General features: G+C 51.6%; 1 protein-coding gene across 4 annotated transcripts in view; it reads left to right on the forward strand.

Annotated features, from left to right (window-relative positions):
- The window catches only part of FARP1 (FERM, ARH/RhoGEF and pleckstrin domain protein 1), a gene marked incomplete at both ends in the record, with an annotated part of 182,784 nt that overhangs the window by 145,364 nt on the left and 20,760 nt on the right, over positions 1–16,660 (forward strand). For 3 of the 4 annotated variants that reach the window (XM_084234756.1, XM_084234757.1, XM_084234758.1), the window contains 3 exons: positions 7,545–7,732; positions 8,185–8,274; positions 9,204–9,337. In XM_084234756.1, coding sequence (XP_084090882.1) covers positions 7,545–7,732; positions 8,185–8,274; positions 9,204–9,337 — 412 coding nt within the window. The remainder of the gene's footprint in view (positions 1–7,544; positions 7,733–8,184; positions 8,275–9,203; positions 9,338–16,660) is intronic. The other variant, XM_084234755.1, reaches the window with a different exon arrangement.

Genomic DNA, 16,660 nt, shown 5'->3' on the forward strand with positions numbered 1-16,660 from the left:
ACTGGCGCTGCTTTTTCCTTGTTAGTTTAATTCCATCTGTTTCTGTTCAGCTGAGTGAAACTTAATCCAGGGAACCAGATCCTCTAATGTACACTTGTACATACTTCTAACACCAGTTGTTGGGACTTAAAATGAAGCCATGATTTTAGACCAAAATAAGCCTGCCACTTAATGTAGCAATTGTTTTTATTAAAACTATAATGATAAAAAGCTATATATATATATATATATCTCTCCATGATGATCTGGCCTAGCATTGTGGGCATCAAAGATCAGAAGTGAGCGAGCTGCTGGGGGATGTGCTTGAAAAGGACTATTTGATGGTTCCTTGCGATTTCCGAGTAGTTTTCCCTCTGAGCAAAAAATCTGTAAATGTTGATTTTATGCCAGGTAAATGCTGGAGGAGGTAGCTGGGAGGAGTGTGTTTTAAAGCCTTGCTTCATTGAATAAACAGCGCGTCTCTCCAAAAAGCATAGATGACTCCTCTCTTGAGGAACTTTTTCATCTTTTCCAGTGAAAGCAATGAAATGTCCTGGTGGAAATTAGGGAAGCATTAGAAAACCTTCTATTCTTGCAGGTTTGAGACATTAACTAGCCTGTGATTTGTTCAGGATCAGTTCAGTGCGGGTTGACTGAACGACACAGACGTCACAGCTCAGCCGGGAACAGCCTTCGTTAGTGTTCTTGGCTCTTGGTGTTGGATTCTAACTTTGGGGGAGGCAGCTCATTTTGCATCTTTGTGCGGCTTCCAGATCTGGTTACTCTGATGTCTTGGGGTGACTTCATATTTGAAAATAGGAAGGATTACAGGTCAGCTGTTGACACAGATATCTGATCTAATGGGTAGTTAAAAGCCGGTAGAAGAGGTTAAGGGCCAGGCGGGAGCTTTTAATGCAATCATGGAAATGGTTCTGGAAGATACTTGAGCTTGGGGGCCAGGTGCGACCTCTCAGAATATTGCAGCCTGGTTAGACGTTGCTGCAAGATGCAACTGAAAGCAGGGACTCTAGGTGGGAGGAGGAGCAGGGGTGGGGGGTGGGGGGTGTGTTTGTGCGTGTGTGTGTGTGTGTGTGTGTGTGTGTGAGAGAGAGAGAGAGAGAGAGAGAGAGAGAGAGGGATAGGGACAGAGAGAGAGAGGATTGAACAGTGAGCCCTCTACTTTTGAGCAAGAGCTGAAGTGGTGTAGTGGTCAGAGTTTCGAGGCTGGTGCTTCTACTCAAACATGAGGCTGGTTTGTTAACTGGCTCCCAAGTAGATATACTACAAGGGTCTTTGGGAGCTGGCGGTGGCCTGGTGGCAGGCTTGTCATTACTCACATGAACTCCCTGGTTCATGAAACTGAACTAATGACTCCTTTCCCCTGAGCTGAAAGTTCCTTTGTAAGAAAAAAAGCACTTGCCATCTGCCTGCAGTGATTTCTAGAAAGACCAAAGATAGGCTTTCCTGAGTGAAGAACGCGCACCTGCTCGCTCCACATGCACTGCCCTGGCCGAGGATCCAGCCCCTCATGCTCACCCCTTTCTGCCTGGAAAGTTGCCGTGAAACCCTCACTAACCAAATCTCACAAGCTTGGCCTATATTATTAATCCGATTCCTTTCTGTTCTCTCTGTGTGTATAATTAATACTATAGATAAAATATTTTATTAAAAATTTCTAATACACCAAATCAATTTTCAAATAGAAAGACTGGGGACTTCATGCTCATTTTTGTCATTTGTTTAATAAATTTGAGAAAACATTTTTCTGTTGTTCCATTGTATGCACTTTTGTCAGCATGTATCTCTAGGACGAAGAGCTTTTTTCCAACATTCTGTCTTTACCCTCAAAGCATGGTGTCCTTTCTGTTCCCTGCATTGTTGGAGCACTGTCTGATGTCTTTTTTTTTTATACTGCTAAATACCAATTTGTACTGGGAATACCCGTTTCCTCTAGAATATAGTGATCCTGGTCACTCAGCAGCACGTGTCCACACAGGCCTCCCAGGAGGCCATGCCAGCTGGGGACACAGGGGCGGGGACGCAGAAGGTGCCTGGGGTGCTGGCGCTTCTGATTTCACCTTCTCACGTGCTGCCCTTGACACTTTGGGCAGTGCCAGGGGCTCGGGCACCCGGGGAAGCGAGCAGGATCACTGTAGTGGGGAGGAGGCTTGTGGAAACGGAGGGCATCCGTGGCGGGAGCATATATGGGGAGCTCAGACACCTAGCCAGGGGCTTGGCTTCCTGTTTTGATTCGGACTATCTGTTCCAGCAGGAATAGAAAACTTTGCATAGCCCTTTTGTTTTGTAGTCGGGGAGGGTAGGTGAAGGCAGAGGACGGGAATAGAGAAGACCTCGCCCAGCTCGGTGGCTTCTCACGGCCAGTAGCTGCTTTACCTTGGATGGGGACCCAGAATATAGGCTCCCTCGGATGCTGTCCAGTTTCCCCTTCTCCCACGGCCCGAGTGCAGGGTCTCAATAAAGCATGGATTTACACCCCGGGAATGTTCTGGCTTCTCCAGCGACAGTGAGCTCGGTGCTCCCTGCAGCATGGAAGGCCCCGCTCATGTAACCGTGTGCATGGTACTAATGTCTCTTGTTGATCTTAAACTGAAGAGGCTTTTACTTGTCCTAACAGGTATCTTGCTGTAAAAACTGTCCATTGTAACTGTTCTTTCCCACTGATGGCCGAAGCTTTGCCCCGAGTACAAGATGGTATTTTTCATTGGTACGAAGCACCGTGTTCCCCACCCCAGAGCCTGCCGCCACCACCATCACTGTGTTCAGACAAAGGAGAATCCTCCTTTGTCTTTTCCCCATACGTGAGAACAAGTTAGTGCATTTGCCATCCTTTTCCCCATTCATAGCATTTCCTTTTATTTTTCTGCCAGTTTGCACCGCTGTTGTTTCTGAATTGCTTGATGATGAGCGGCGAAGTTGGTGTTTAGTTGCTTGTAAAGCTTTTCTTGAAGGAACTTGGTCTCAGAAGCACGTGTGCGTTACCTTCACCAACCTAAATTTTCCAGAAGAGGATAGCATCGCTGTGCTGGGAGCCCTGTGGCCTGGTTTTCTGTGGAATGTCGTCAATGCAATGAAACGTCGTTGCTTTTTTTCACGTAGTCCGTAGGGTGGGCCTAGCTTAGTTTCCAGGCCGGAGCGGACTCCGCCCACCCCTGTGGAACACCCGGTTTCAATGTGATACCGGCCTTTCTGACAACCGGTTTTCAAAACCTGACAGTCCCAAGAGAATTCATTGTGTTCTCTTTTAAGAGGTGATTATGGATTTAAAAAGAGCCTTTTAAAACAACAGTTAAAACCCACATCTGTAATATCTTTTCTGCACATGCCCTCAGAGCATGTTCCGGGTACATAAAGATAAAAACCTCCCATTTCAGAACCAAATAAAGGGAGACGGATCGTGATCGCTAAGTGGCATCTAGACATTTGCCAAATAAATAGCTTTATTTGGGGACTGTTGTAGAATCAGCTTAGGTAATTCTTAATAATTGCACTTTTGACATTTTTAAAAACCATACTTGAGAAAGCAATCTATAGTCTCATTTTCATCAATACTCTCATTCTCAAATATTTAAATACTTCGGAAACCAACTGTGGATTGCTATTTTTTGGGTCAGATTTTCTAGTTCCCTCCTTAACAGGCAGAAAACTTAATTTTAAAAGATGGAAATGACCAATTTATTGACCCATTGAAAATACAAAACAGCAACAAACAAGTGTTGGAAAAGCCTTTTTTATTTTCCCTTGAAAAATGCATTAGAAATTCTGTCTTCCCAGATTTGCATGAGTTTGTTAACCTTCCATACAATGGAAGAGGTGGGCTGCTGCTCTGCAGCGCCCCCCACCCCCAAGGGAGTAGAGGGGCCTGATTTGGCTTGTCTATCTCGACCTCTGCGCCCCGGCACTGGGACCTCCACTGAGGGGCTGGCCCAGAGGACGCAACCTGGCTGATCCTGCAGATTCAGCCCCCCAGAGCTGGCAGGAGAAAAGCATTACAAATGTATCTTAGAACAACAGAGAAGCACCACCAGTTTCTGGGCTGGGTGATAAATTGAAATCCATAAATATGGCCATGCTCATTTGAAGTCCCATAATTGTTTGTGCCACAAGAATGTGCACGTTTAAAGAGATTCTAAAAAGCAATTATCAGAAATGCCTCCCTTGTGAGCAGTGCCGCTGAGAGCATCTCCAGGCCCGGGGGGTGTCATAAACTCAATTTTCTTGAGACAGATGAGTGGTCGGGAGGGGTGGGTCTTGAAATCATTTGGAAGAGGTTTTTGAGAGTTGATATCTGTAAATACAACTGAATGCCTAAAAAAAAAAAAAGACTTATTGAAATAGGAAAAGTCATTTTTTTTAAAAAAATCAGAAGCTTCCAGACTTTCAGGGTATGAGTGATCTTTTTCTAATCTCTTTGAATTTCTTTCTACCTATTGCCTTAATGTCCAGGTGCTTTCTCAAAAGATCCTTCCAAAATTGTTTACCTAGAGTCCCTTGCTGAAAGAAACTTTTGTGTTCATTTGTCACCAAGGGGAAAAAAAGGATAAACATACCCCGCCATGAATAAGTTCATCGAGTAGGAGTCACCATTTCTTCTCTCCATCAATCCGGGCTGTGTGGCTAAAGCCTGTGACAGGCTGCATGAGGTGAACGGGCTTTCTGAGACCCTATAAATCAAGTGGATACGTTTTCTCTGAACCACTATCCTGTCTGTTGACATTTTTGTGACATGGACAACTCCAGTGAAAATTACTACATGCAATTTCCTTAGCCACTGGCTTTAGGCCCCGCTCTGCGCACTTGCCGAGAGCAGGCCCCAAGCAGACCCCAGTCGCTATGAACCACGTCACACACTGTGGCGCAAAGTCAGAAGAATTTTAATTATCAAACTGCCAAACTCTCCTCGTTACCCTCCTCAGCACATCTTGTTCATGACTGGATGGTAAACGAGTCACAGGTTTTTGTTTGCATCACGTCACCTATGCATTTTCTCAGCCTGGAGTAGATTCTCTCACCAGGGAAGAAGACAGCTGTTTTTGCATGAATGCAGCTCAAATTAGCAAACTTGAGCTTCAGGGTTTCAGACCTTTCTTTTCTGTGAATTGCTGATGGGTGTTGAGGCCGGGCTGCTTGGTGTGTAGGGCTTTCGTGGCCTCAACTGTTTACATCAACCACCCCCTTCCTTTCTTAGGCCCAGGGAGGACACAAACCCAGCTGAAGTTGTCATGCGCTGCTCGTACTAAGTCAGGGCTTGCACGCATCTAGGCTCTCCCGAAACTGTCCCCAGGGCCAAGGCTTGTCATGAAGTTCACTTTCATGTCCCCCCACGTTGCCGCTCGTTCTCCACGTGGTGTAGGGGGCTTCTTCGAGGTTGTTAGTGTCTTTGACATGTGTCCTGCCTTCTTAGCAGGCGGCACCTCTCCTGGCTCTGCTCTCTCATCCTCTGTCTGCTCCGCAAAGAAGTGCCCCCAGGACTTCCCAAGGGTAGTAGCTTTTGACCTTCGGGAGGTGGGAGGGGTGATCCTTGAGTGTGTGGCCCCCTGTTTAGTGCTGTCCGGGGCCTGACAGGCACTGTGTGCTCACCCCCCACTCCTTTCGTCTAGCCTCTAACTGCTTTTTATTCCTGGCTCCATCTCTTTCCATGATGAGGTGACTACTTTGTTCCACATCACTGCAAAGTCAAGGCCGAGCATGAGCTCCCTTAAAACAGCCTCCCCTGGCCGCACGCAGTGTGAGAGCTGAAGGTAAGCCCCGGGGTTGCCAGGCTGCGCTGAACAACTAAAGATGCCTCTCCCGAAGCACCTCACAGATGCATGACGTGTTTTCACCTCCAGACAGACTGCCAGAATTTCTCTTTTCTAATTCCTATTTGTAGTGATAACATTTGTCTCTTTTGTGACTTTTTTATAAAAAAAAGAGAGACTAGTGTAGCACCTTGAAACAATTGCAGTTCTTATTGTTGTCAACTCTATTTGACGAGTTCCGATTTTGCAAAATCATTGTATTCAGTTGTGCACTAGTGTCAATAAAATTGACATTTGTGAAGCAATTTCTGGCCTTTTTCTCCGGGCGGTGCTGGGTCTGGTGGTGTGTGGGGTGACTGGGTCTCTGCTAACACCAGGGCTTCATGTCAGTGGCATATGTATGTGAAAAATGAGGATTTAAAAATGGGTTTTTAAAGCACTAACTTCTTAGATTTGCCCTTTGCTTACTATTTCTAACCTGTTCTTCAAGGATCATTGCACTGACCCATCGTCGGGGGGCAGGACATCTGCTTGTTGTTTCTCCAGGAGTGGTGGATTTTCACGCCTGTGTTAGTGACCCAGGCAGCTGATCACGCGGGGGCTGGGGCCGGGGCTGGCGGTGGTTTGTCCTTCCCCGTTCAGACCAGGACCAAGGTCACCACCCCACTTCTCCGGTGCCATTCTACGCTGTCCTATCTTGTGGTTCAAAATGGATCGGAGTGAATCCCAAGGGAGAGGATAGAGATCCAGAAAATGGGGTCACACTGCAACACCTCACTTCACCTTCCTCTCAGAGATCCTTGCTAGCGTGCCGAGTAGCAAGGAGCCTGAAACTGTGGAGAATGGAGAAGGCATTTACGTCGTCTTCTTTTAGGATGGTCACAGAAACAGGGCGGGAGCCTGCTGGCACTTGGTTACCCTAGTGGTGGCAAATCTGGCAGAAGGCTTAGGTCAAAACGCAGCGGGTAGAAGTCTGCTTTGAAGCATCCCACTTAGCTCTCATGGATCGAGGTATCGATATTTGCAAAATTCTGTCGGCCAAGAGTTTCATGTGCATGTCTGCGTTGACCGTCGCCCATGTTCACCTTTGGGTGTTGCACATGTTCACGTGATTGAATATGGTGTCCTTTTCAGAGGAGTGATGAAGGACCTGTCACTTTCTGACTCATCAAGGGGAGTTGTGATGACATAATTGCCTCCAGCTTTGCATTTTTAAATCATCACTTTGCATGTAAATGTGACGCGAGTGTTTCTGTTCCAAACAGCGAGACACGCGTGGAGTGACACCACCAGGTACTCACCGGCTCGCTTCTGTCCTTTGTAGAGTGGGGAGGTAGCGCTTTCCTTAGCGGGGGCCCGTGCTCCCCAAGACCTAGTTGGCCTGCGTGCTCCTGACCTGTAGCTTCTGTTAGTGTCTAGTTCTGTTTTCTAGTCATTCCCCACGTCTCCTGTGATAGCGACTCTGTGTCATTCTCCAGTCATTCTTAGCAGCGAAGCACTAGTTAGGAGATGAAGATGCTGTTGGGGCTTCCATGTGCTTCTAACTGTCGTCATTGTTCTCTCGGCAGCCGTCGCTACCTCGTCCTTCATTACGTGACCGAGGCTCCGTTGAGTTAGTGCCAGCCGGGTGTCTCTAGCAGTCAGGCTGCCGCCCCCACACCAGCTAGCTAGACCACGGTGAATGCATTCCGTTTGCTCTCTGGCAGTCAAGGCTGTAAAGATTTGAAAAGGTCAACGTTGGCAGTAGAAATCAGGTCCCGGCAGAGATTACTTTCTTTTTCTTTAATACTTCTCATCCCCACACAGGCTCCCAGACCGGTAGTCCTCACCTTTCAGAGCTGTCCATCAACTCGCAGGGAGGAGCTCTGCCCCCCCACGTCATCCTGTCTCCCAACCTGAGCCCCGACACCAAGCAGGCGTCGCCCCTGGTCAGCCCGCTGCTGAACGACCAGGCGTGCCCCCGGACGGACGACGAGGAGGAGGGCCGCCGCAAGGTGGGGGCCCCTCCTGCTCCCCACCACACTGCTCCATGCCCCGGGCACCCACTCCCTCAGCCCCCTGCTCCGGGGCAAAGGCCGCTGTGGTTTGGTCTTGCAGCTACTTCCTTCCAGACTGCTTCCCTCTGATGCTGCACAGGCCCAGTTTGGGGGGGCTCATTCTCAGTGGGGGCTGATGAGGTGACTCCTCAGGACCCTTGATCCGCTGGTGAGATTGACCTGCAAGAAACTAGACGACTTTCTCCTCATTGCAGTCCATCCCTAGTCTGCACCCTCTCCACACAATAGGAGAATAAATAAGAGCTGATTTAGCCCCAGCCCCAGCTGATACGGGGCCAGAAGCCAGCAGTGTATGGCCGTGGGCAGCGGTTTCTTAGAGCCAGGGCTTCCCGGCGCCTCGCGCGCAAACGCGATCATCATGTCTTGTCTCCTTGTCCGGTGCCCTGCAGAGATTCCCCACGGACAAGGCGTACTTCATCGCCAAGGAGGTGTCCACCACCGAGAGGACTTACCTGAAGGACCTTGAAGTTATCACCTCGGTACGTGTCGTATTTCCCCTGGAGCAGCACATCACCTCGTTTTTCTTAATTAATGCTCCGCGTTAGGGGAGAAGCTGAATCTAATTAAATGCCGGCTTCTCAGACTCCAATTAGACGGGGGTTTTGGTCCTCGGCGATAAAATTAGACAGTCACCGTGTATTTGATTCAGAATATGTAAGATTTTTTTTATGATTGTGCTTTTAAGTGCAAAGGGAGGAAGCGTCTAGAGTGGAGGCAGTTAAAATTAAGTGTTCCTGCCGGCGGGCACCCGCGCGTGGGGCTCAGGCCTGCCGTGGTCCGGGGGAGCCCTCGCAGATAGAAAGAAGCCTCCTTCCTCTTGGCTAATAAGTGGAGCCGCGTCGGCAAACCTGCCAGAAGACGGCTTTGTATCATTTTCATCAGTCCTGGAAACGACTTCAGAGCCTCGCAGCTGTCTCTGCCCGCTGGAGTCTGGGAGAGAGGAGCCCCCAGGAGGTCATTGGCTTCTGCCTCGGGTGTGGGTGCACGTGACCCGCAGGTGTAACTTAGCCTCCTCTCAGGGACGGGAGTGACTGCTCTGGCTTCCTCCCTCCTGCACAGCCACCTTTGTGCTCAGCGTTGTGACAGAGGAGCCAAGATGGCAGGTGTCTGCAGGACGAGCCAGGGGGAGTGACTCAGTGAGCACTGGGGACGTGGCCAGGGTGGGTTTCTCTGGGAGTTTCGGCTGCCCCGTTAACAGATTTCTGGTGGCTTCCACCACTGATTAATAATAGATTGCAGGACGCAGGAACAGAGGTGGGTGCAGAAGCAGGCACCGGCAGGAAGCCCCGGCTCCCCCATACAGCCCAAGCCCTGCCCTCCAGCCCAGGGAGGCCCCAGCTTCTCTCTGCACGGCAGGCTGCAGCCCCGCCTCTTTCCCACCTCTGAGCATGTCCCCTTTTCTTCCCAGTGGTTCCAAAGCACAGTGAGCAAAGAGGACTCCATGCCCGAAACTTTGAAGAGTCTCATATTCCCGAATTTTGAACCTTTGCACAAATTTCATACAAATTTTCTCAAGGAAATCGAGCAGCGACTAGCCATGTGGTGAGTATAACCATTGTGTCTAGACGGTGTCCTACGCCCAGCCGCTCCTCTCCTGCTGTAACTACTGACACGCAGCAGTCAAGAAACTGGCTTAAGACAAGTCAGCCTACAAATGACTTTCAGTTAAACTCAACATGTATTTAGATCGCCAGCTTCTTTCCCTTTGGCTTACCATTCTCAAAGCGCATTTCCTTCTGATAATTAAATGGGTGTCACCCAATAAAGATAGTACATACCTCTGAGGTGACGGTGAGGGTTATAAAGAGTCGGGGCAGATAAGAGACTCTTTGAGGTGTTGGTAATATTTCACTCGCAGTTGCTTTGTAGTCACTCGTGAAGCATGCGTCTCCTGCAGTGTTCGGAGCTGCATTTCAGTGTTGCAACAGTGCTTTAAACAATACCGTGCCCTGTACCCCACATGCATGCACTGGCTTTGATGTGTAGAAATTTACCTTAAGAGGGTATACTTTAATATGTGACATGACATGTATCAAAGATACCCAAAGGTTGGAAATGACCTAAATGCTGTGCATAGCAGGTTGGTTAAACACGGTGTCGAGCATGCCCAGCAAACTCAAAATGAAACTTTAACCTGTGAGAAGGAGAATGCGTCTCCTGTCAAACGCAGAATCTGCCATACCCTTGCTTAAAATAGAACCTTTTACAGGAAATTCTTACGGAATTTTTAAAGACCATTGTAGAGCAACACAGGGGGAGTTGACTGTACTAAATATGAATGTGAAAATACCAGGAGAAAAATAGCAAAAGACTTCCACTGGGTTTTTGACAGAAATGAAAACCACTTAATGTATCTCCACTGCTGGTTGGAATTTGATTTCAGGAAGTCTCAGAGGCATTTGGGGCCTCTCGGGATGGAAGGAGACCTGACAGGTGTTCATGCCCCTGGAGACCCTGGCCCGGGGGCTCAGCGCCATGTTAGCGGGGCTGCTCCCTGGGGTACAGCAGCTGCTGAGGTGGCTCTGTGTGCTTTAAAATTCATGGGAGGCCGTTCACGTGCAGTTCTCCTTCCTAGGATAGGAGGGGAGGCTTTACTGTATTGCCTCAGAGAGGAGATACAGCCAGGATTGAGAGATAACAGGTATGACGTCAGCCTCACTGCAAAGGGGGGCAATTGGACATGCCCCTTCCGAGTCTGCCTCTGGCTGGGTGCTGTGAATGTAAGAGGAAGAACTTTTATCAACGTTTAAAAAAAAAAAAAAAAAAAAACCTTTGACAAAATCCAACTTTATTTTACCTTCCTAAACTTTCCCTGGAAACTCCCGGTTGTGACCTGCCTAGTGGCCTCGTTCATACAAAGGTGCATGTCGTGGCCTCGGGGTGGGGTCCAAGGCCTTACGACTCCCGAGGATCATCGCGCAGGTTGCTTTCTGCCCAGTGAGCTGCGCACGGATTTAAGCAGATGTCCAGTGGGCTGGGCCCCTCGAGCCGTTACCTCCACAGCAGCTCAGTCCACGTGGCTGCGGGCCCACATGACGTTGGCAAGGGCACACCTGGGCAGTGTCACTGACTGGCAGAGACCTGACAGCCCAGCGTGGAGGCTCCTCCTGCCGCCAGAGTGAGCGTGTCACTCTCGGGACGCACGCCAGGCTCTCCATCATGCTGTCACATCCGGCTCTTAGCAGTTGCTTTAAAAAGTAACTGACGTCATTTGTTTCCCACATAGTCTCACAAAATCAATCATTTTACTCAGGCCTTACATGCAGGTTCCAGAAGCATGTGAAAGCCTGATCGAGAGCAGGTAGTCAGCCTGAGGCTCCATCAGCCCAGGCCAGGCTGGTGACGTTAGGGAATAAAGGTCAAAGTCTGCGTCTAAGCCCAGCCGATCGCTCCCTCTAGTGAGTGGTGAGGAGGGCCCGTCTTGGCGGGCACTGGGGGCAGGACGGCTGAGGGAGAAGGAGCGGAGTCCGAGGCGGCAGGCTAACCCGGACAGGCGCCGGCCACCACCTGTCTCTCTCCACATTCGCCGCTCATTAAAAAAACCACCTGGAATCTTTGAAGACCCTTAGCCGGGATTGTTGACGGAACCACGTCAGAATTCCCGAGCGGCGGGACCTCGGAGTCGGTGTTTTCTAAGGCCTCCCCGCTGGTGCCAGCGCTCGGGCCAGGCCGGGTGGTTGGCTGCCCCTGTAGGGGGAGGCCAGGGCCCGGCAAATGACCCTCCGGCGGGGACCTCAGCCCTGCTCTCCTGCAGAGACTCCCCAGTTCCGAGTGTCCCTTTGGGAATGGAGAGTGGGGGGGGCGAGGTGGAGGGCCCCGGCTTAGTTGTCCCGGGGGATGGCTCGGGTCCAAGGGTGAGTTTCCAAAAAGACGCGTGTGTCGGGACGCGGGAGAGGGTTTCCTGGCGCGGGAGAGCTGCCTCTCGCCGCAGTGAAGTACCCCCTCGGGGTCTCGAGATGGGGTTGGCTGCCCATTTCTAGAAGGTACTTCTTTATTGGGGGAAACCCCGTACCTCGCCGTTGGGTGGCCTCCTGGGTGGCGCGGGCCAGGGCTCCACCGGCCCTAAGTCAGATCATTGGGCTGAGGCTCAGGAATGTGTGTTTCAAAGCGCTTTTATGGGATGATTGTGATGGTTTCTGGAACAACTGATGTGGAGGGCTCCCGACAGCCTAAATGTCCGCGAGCCCTTGACTTGCACTTCACAGCCGGGCACAGCTCGCTGCTTCAGTCTACAGGCCGCGCGCGCGCGTGCGTAGGGAAGGAGTGTCAGGCTTTGTCTGCTGGGATTTTGCAGTCTCAGGGGGCCAGGCACATGGAGTGAGCAGGGCCGGGCCTGCTCGTGGGCATTCGTACCATGTCGTATGGGCACAGGGTGTCACTGGTCAGTCCTGCCTTGGAGGACTTGTCAGCCATGAATGCCGGCTCGGAAGAGGCCAGCCTTGAATTCATATGTTGTCGCAGCAGGATGGCACAGGGCAGAGCTCTGTGATTCAAGCAGATGGGTGAAGGAGGAGTCCTGGAGCCCTTGGTGGCTTTTACTGCGCGTTTACCAGGTACACGGCAGGCAGGGGTGCCGGGGGGCCGGGAGGCTGGCAGGCGTCCCAGCCCCCAGCAAGTCTTCACTCTTTCTGGGCTCTCTGGTGTTCTCTCGTGGCCTCTGCTTCTCTGCTGGTTCTCCTGGTTCTCTCCTTCGCTCTGCTGGCGTCCCCAAGACGCCACCCTTATAAGACCAGTCTCAGCCCAGGTGTATCCCCCCTCTGTGTGCCCACCCCCCAGTCCAGTGCCCGCCATCAGGCATGCACTCAGGACCGCAAGGATCCGTCATCTCTCCTGATGGCGGGAGGGCAGAAAAGCCTGCCATTTTCCCTTACCCTACACCAGTGTATGGGATTTGGCTGCAGCTGGCGGGAGCCAGGAGGCCAGGGCGAGATGCCCATGGGCACTCAGGATGGGCCAGGGGCAAACACAGCTTCCAAGAAGGCAGCCAACAAGTGGGGCTCCGTGGTGCTAGGGAAGGCGGAGGGAAGCCATCTTTGTGCCTGGTTTACTGGGAGGAAGAACCTGAATTGGAGAAATTAAAGACGTAACTACGACAGGAGGAAGATGTGCTGACTCTGGGCACGTCAGTTTTGAGGGGTGACAGTGAAGCCCCCCAGGCCATAGGCAATGCCCGTCTCAGGCCAGGGCCAGAACTCCAGATAATGATGTGGATTTAGAAAGTAGCCGCAAGAATGAAATCCTCACGGAAGAGCATGTTGAGACAAGAACCAGGGGCGGCGTCTCTTTGAATACTCCTTTCTATAAATGTAGGCGAAGGTGCAGCAGGAGCGGCGCAGGAAATCGAGGAAGCCATCAGAGTGGAAAACAGCGGAGCTGGAGGGTGCCCAGGCAGAGTGTGCCGTGGAGCGTGAGCTCAGGGGCCGGAGGTGGTGTAGAGATGAGGCTCCCTGGGTGTGGGGGGCTCAAGGTGGGAGCAAACTCTGCAGGACAAAGGGAGCAAGGGGTGCAGCCAACAGGGATCAGAGGCCCCTCAAGGGCAGGAGGAGGCCCTTTTAGGCTGTGGCCCTCTTGCAGGTTGTGATCAAGGATTTCATAGGGGTGTGGGGTGGGGGAGGGTGCAGTTTTGTAGCAACCTCGTGCTCCGGTGTCTGAATCGGAGGGGACAGCCATGTGTGTCCAAAGATTGTTTCACTCCCTGATAATTGTGATTTATAATAAGAGTAGGCATATGTGTCTCTGCCCCCAGTTCTCAACACAGCCCTCCTAAAATTCTGGTGAAGTCCTAAGTAATAAAAGCACAAGGACCATCTTTTGTTCTAACGCTTGGTCTCTGACCCAAGTTCCTGGCAGAGGGCTCCTAAAACCCTGCGGTCCTGGGTGGCAGGAGCGTGGTTTGTTCTGTGTTGGCTCCGGGTAGGTGGCTTCTGGATGGACACTGGTTAGCAGAACAAGCCTCATGGAATTTTCTGCCCTGTTCGTCATCCTCTTGAGATGGGAGAAGGCCTGAAAGTGGAGTTCATGATCTAGCGTGGCTATGGGGTGACTTCTCTGTGAACACCCCAGTGGCGTGGGGTTGAGAGCTTCTGGGCTGGTGAGCACCTGGAGGTGCTGGGAGGGTGGTGCCTCCCATGAGGCACGGATACTCGGCCCTCCTGCCCACACATCTCGCCCTGTGCATCTGTTCCATTGGGGTTCATCTGTATCCTACGTCATAGCCTTTAAACTAGTAAACACAAGCGTTTCCCTGAGTCCTGAATAAATGAATTGAACTCAAGGGGGTCGTTGGGACCCGTAGCGGCAAACCAGGCAGCGGGCAGACGGGTAAAGGAATCTTGGGGCTTCAGTGGATTTTCACAGGCCTTCACTGCCCTCCCAGAGACCTGACACAGGGCAGTAAGGGGCGCTCGAACTGGCCAAGGACGTGCCCAAGTAGTTTACGATGAGAGTTCTTCACCCGCATGCACAATTGCAAGACTACTCAGGTTTAGGGGACAACAATAATGGGATTTATTTAACAAACAAGAAAAAACAGTCACTGAGGCCCCAAATGGCCCCATACCTCCGCCAAAGCAGTGTGCAGTGTTCTATAGTCCTAAACACAAAGGCCGCACTCCCCAGATTGCGTTTTCCTGCCGCTGAGGGCCTGGCGCAAGCGGCAGCCGGAATACAGGCCAAGATCCAACTCACCAGCATAGCAGGAGACACAACAGGAGATGCTCACCAGAGCTGCCGAGATGCCCCAGCACAGCTCCAGGCAATCAGTGCTCAAAACAGCAGCTGCAGCTGCCGATCCACACGACGAACAGCTCCACTCGCGCAGCTCAGCGAGGGGCCAACTCCGGGTCCTTCCCTTCCAGGCTGTAACAGCAGCAAAGCTGGGAACAGTGTTAGTCGCTCAGCCACTTGCAAAGCCTCTGAACGTTTCTTCTCTGAGATTGGCTGCTGGGAGCCTTTCCACGTCCTTCTGAGGCCCACAACAGCCTTCTGCAAGATAGGCTTGGTGAGGGCAGAAGTCGCTAACCCCAGAATTTCTGGAGACCGGAGAAGGCTGAAACCCGGACACTCGATCCCAGGGCTGCTTCTGCAGTCCCTTCAATTTCTTGCCAGAGTCTCCACGCCAGTGATACTGTGCTCCTGTTTCTCGGGGGGCTCTTCATCCTCATCCCGCCTCCAGGGGGTGCCACCTGTAACATCTTTGGCTTCAGCCCCAGTTCCAGAACCAGGCAAGGAGGCAGGCTCGGCCGCAGGGGCCTGGGAGGTAGGCAGGGGTCCAGCCTCCCAGCCCACGGCAAATCTTCACACTCTCTGGCATTCTGTCTCATTTCCTGTCATGGTGCTGTCAGTACTGCCTTTACCCCTCCTTAGGCTCAGGAGAGCAGTGACACCTGCGCGTGCCCATGCTCTGTGGACCCAGGGGTCCTCAATCAGGCACACGCCCTTGGCCCCGGGGCGTCATGCTGGCCCCATCGGTGGAGGGGGGAAGCCTGATGACTTCATTTACCCTTCGGGATCCCCCATCCGTAACCGGTTACTCAGAAGCACAGCTTGACAACCTGAGCTTGCCACTGGCATGTGAAGCGGGAGTGGGGGGCAGTCTGGGGGGAGCCTCGCCCGTGGGCTCTGACTCTGGCTCCAGGTGATGGTGTTAGAACCTAGTTCAGTGTCGGACACCCACCCGGTGCTGGGAGAATTGCTTGGTGTGGGGAGAGAGCTCCATGTTTGGGGGCCAGAAGCTCCGGGGTGAGGTGTTCTGTGTGAAAGTGGAGGAGACACAGAGGAAGAACTGGACTTTCCTGTATAGGAGGAAGGAAAAAACAAGGCTTTTCCTTTACAGCCCTCCCTCCCCGAAGTGGAGCATGTTTAGAGTAGCGTTAGTGAGCAATCAGAGAACAAAAATAAGTGAAATATTCTTCGCAAACAAACGTGGAATTACCGTGCAACCTAGTCATTGCGCTCCTAGGTAGACAGCCAAAAAAATTCAAAGGGACTCGGACACTTGGACATTCGCGGCTCAGAGCAGCATTACCCGCGATGCCAGCAGGTGGAGGCATCGCCAACGTGCTCTGACAAGTGAGGGGCTGAGTGTGCAGTGCAGCCGCACCCCGGGGTCCGAGCCTTGAAAGGGAGGCGACTTCTGACACCCGCTGCGACAGGGGCAGACCTTAAAGACATTAAGCTAAGGGAGACAATAGCCAGGAAGAGATGCTATGTGACCCCACTTCTGTGACAGCAAATTCACGGAGACAGGAACTCAAATAGAGCGTCCTGGGGTGGGAGGTTTGTGTCTAAGGACTTGGAGTTTCAAGTGGGGAAGGTGGCACAGTCCGGGGGTGGAGGGTGGGCTGGGTTCACGCAGTGGGCATGTTCTTCATGTCGCCAGGCTATGCGCTTAGAACTGTTACAGGCCTGGGGATGGTCTATACACACATACACACACCCCCAAGATGTGGTGAAGCTGAAAAAAAATAGATGCTTAAGATGCTAAATTGGTTTAACAGCTTTTTTTAAAGATTTAAGATTTATTTATGCATACAAGAACTGGGGTACAGGCCAGAGGTGTGTGGAGGGGGTGTGAGAGGATCCACCAGAGACAGAGTGGGGAGCAGAACAGGCAGACTGACTGAAACACACTGCTGAGGGGAGCAGCGGCCGAGTCAGGAGATGTCTGCTGCCCCATATGGGTAGCTCCCTGGCCGGGGATCGAACTCGTGCTGCAGTGGCTGTGGATTGCTTCATAGATTGCGTCTCAACCCCTTGTGCCACTAGGGAGGCCCTTAACAGTTTTTTTTAAACTGGAAAGGCCTGGGGAATCCAGTGCTGGATAAAGACGAGCAGCATCAAAATGGCACTGGGCACGGGAGGCCT

Source organism: Talpa europaea, assembly GCF_964194135.1.
Source record: "Talpa europaea genome assembly, chromosome: 6".
Taxonomy (NCBI): Eukaryota; Metazoa; Chordata; class Mammalia; order Eulipotyphla; family Talpidae; genus Talpa; species Talpa europaea.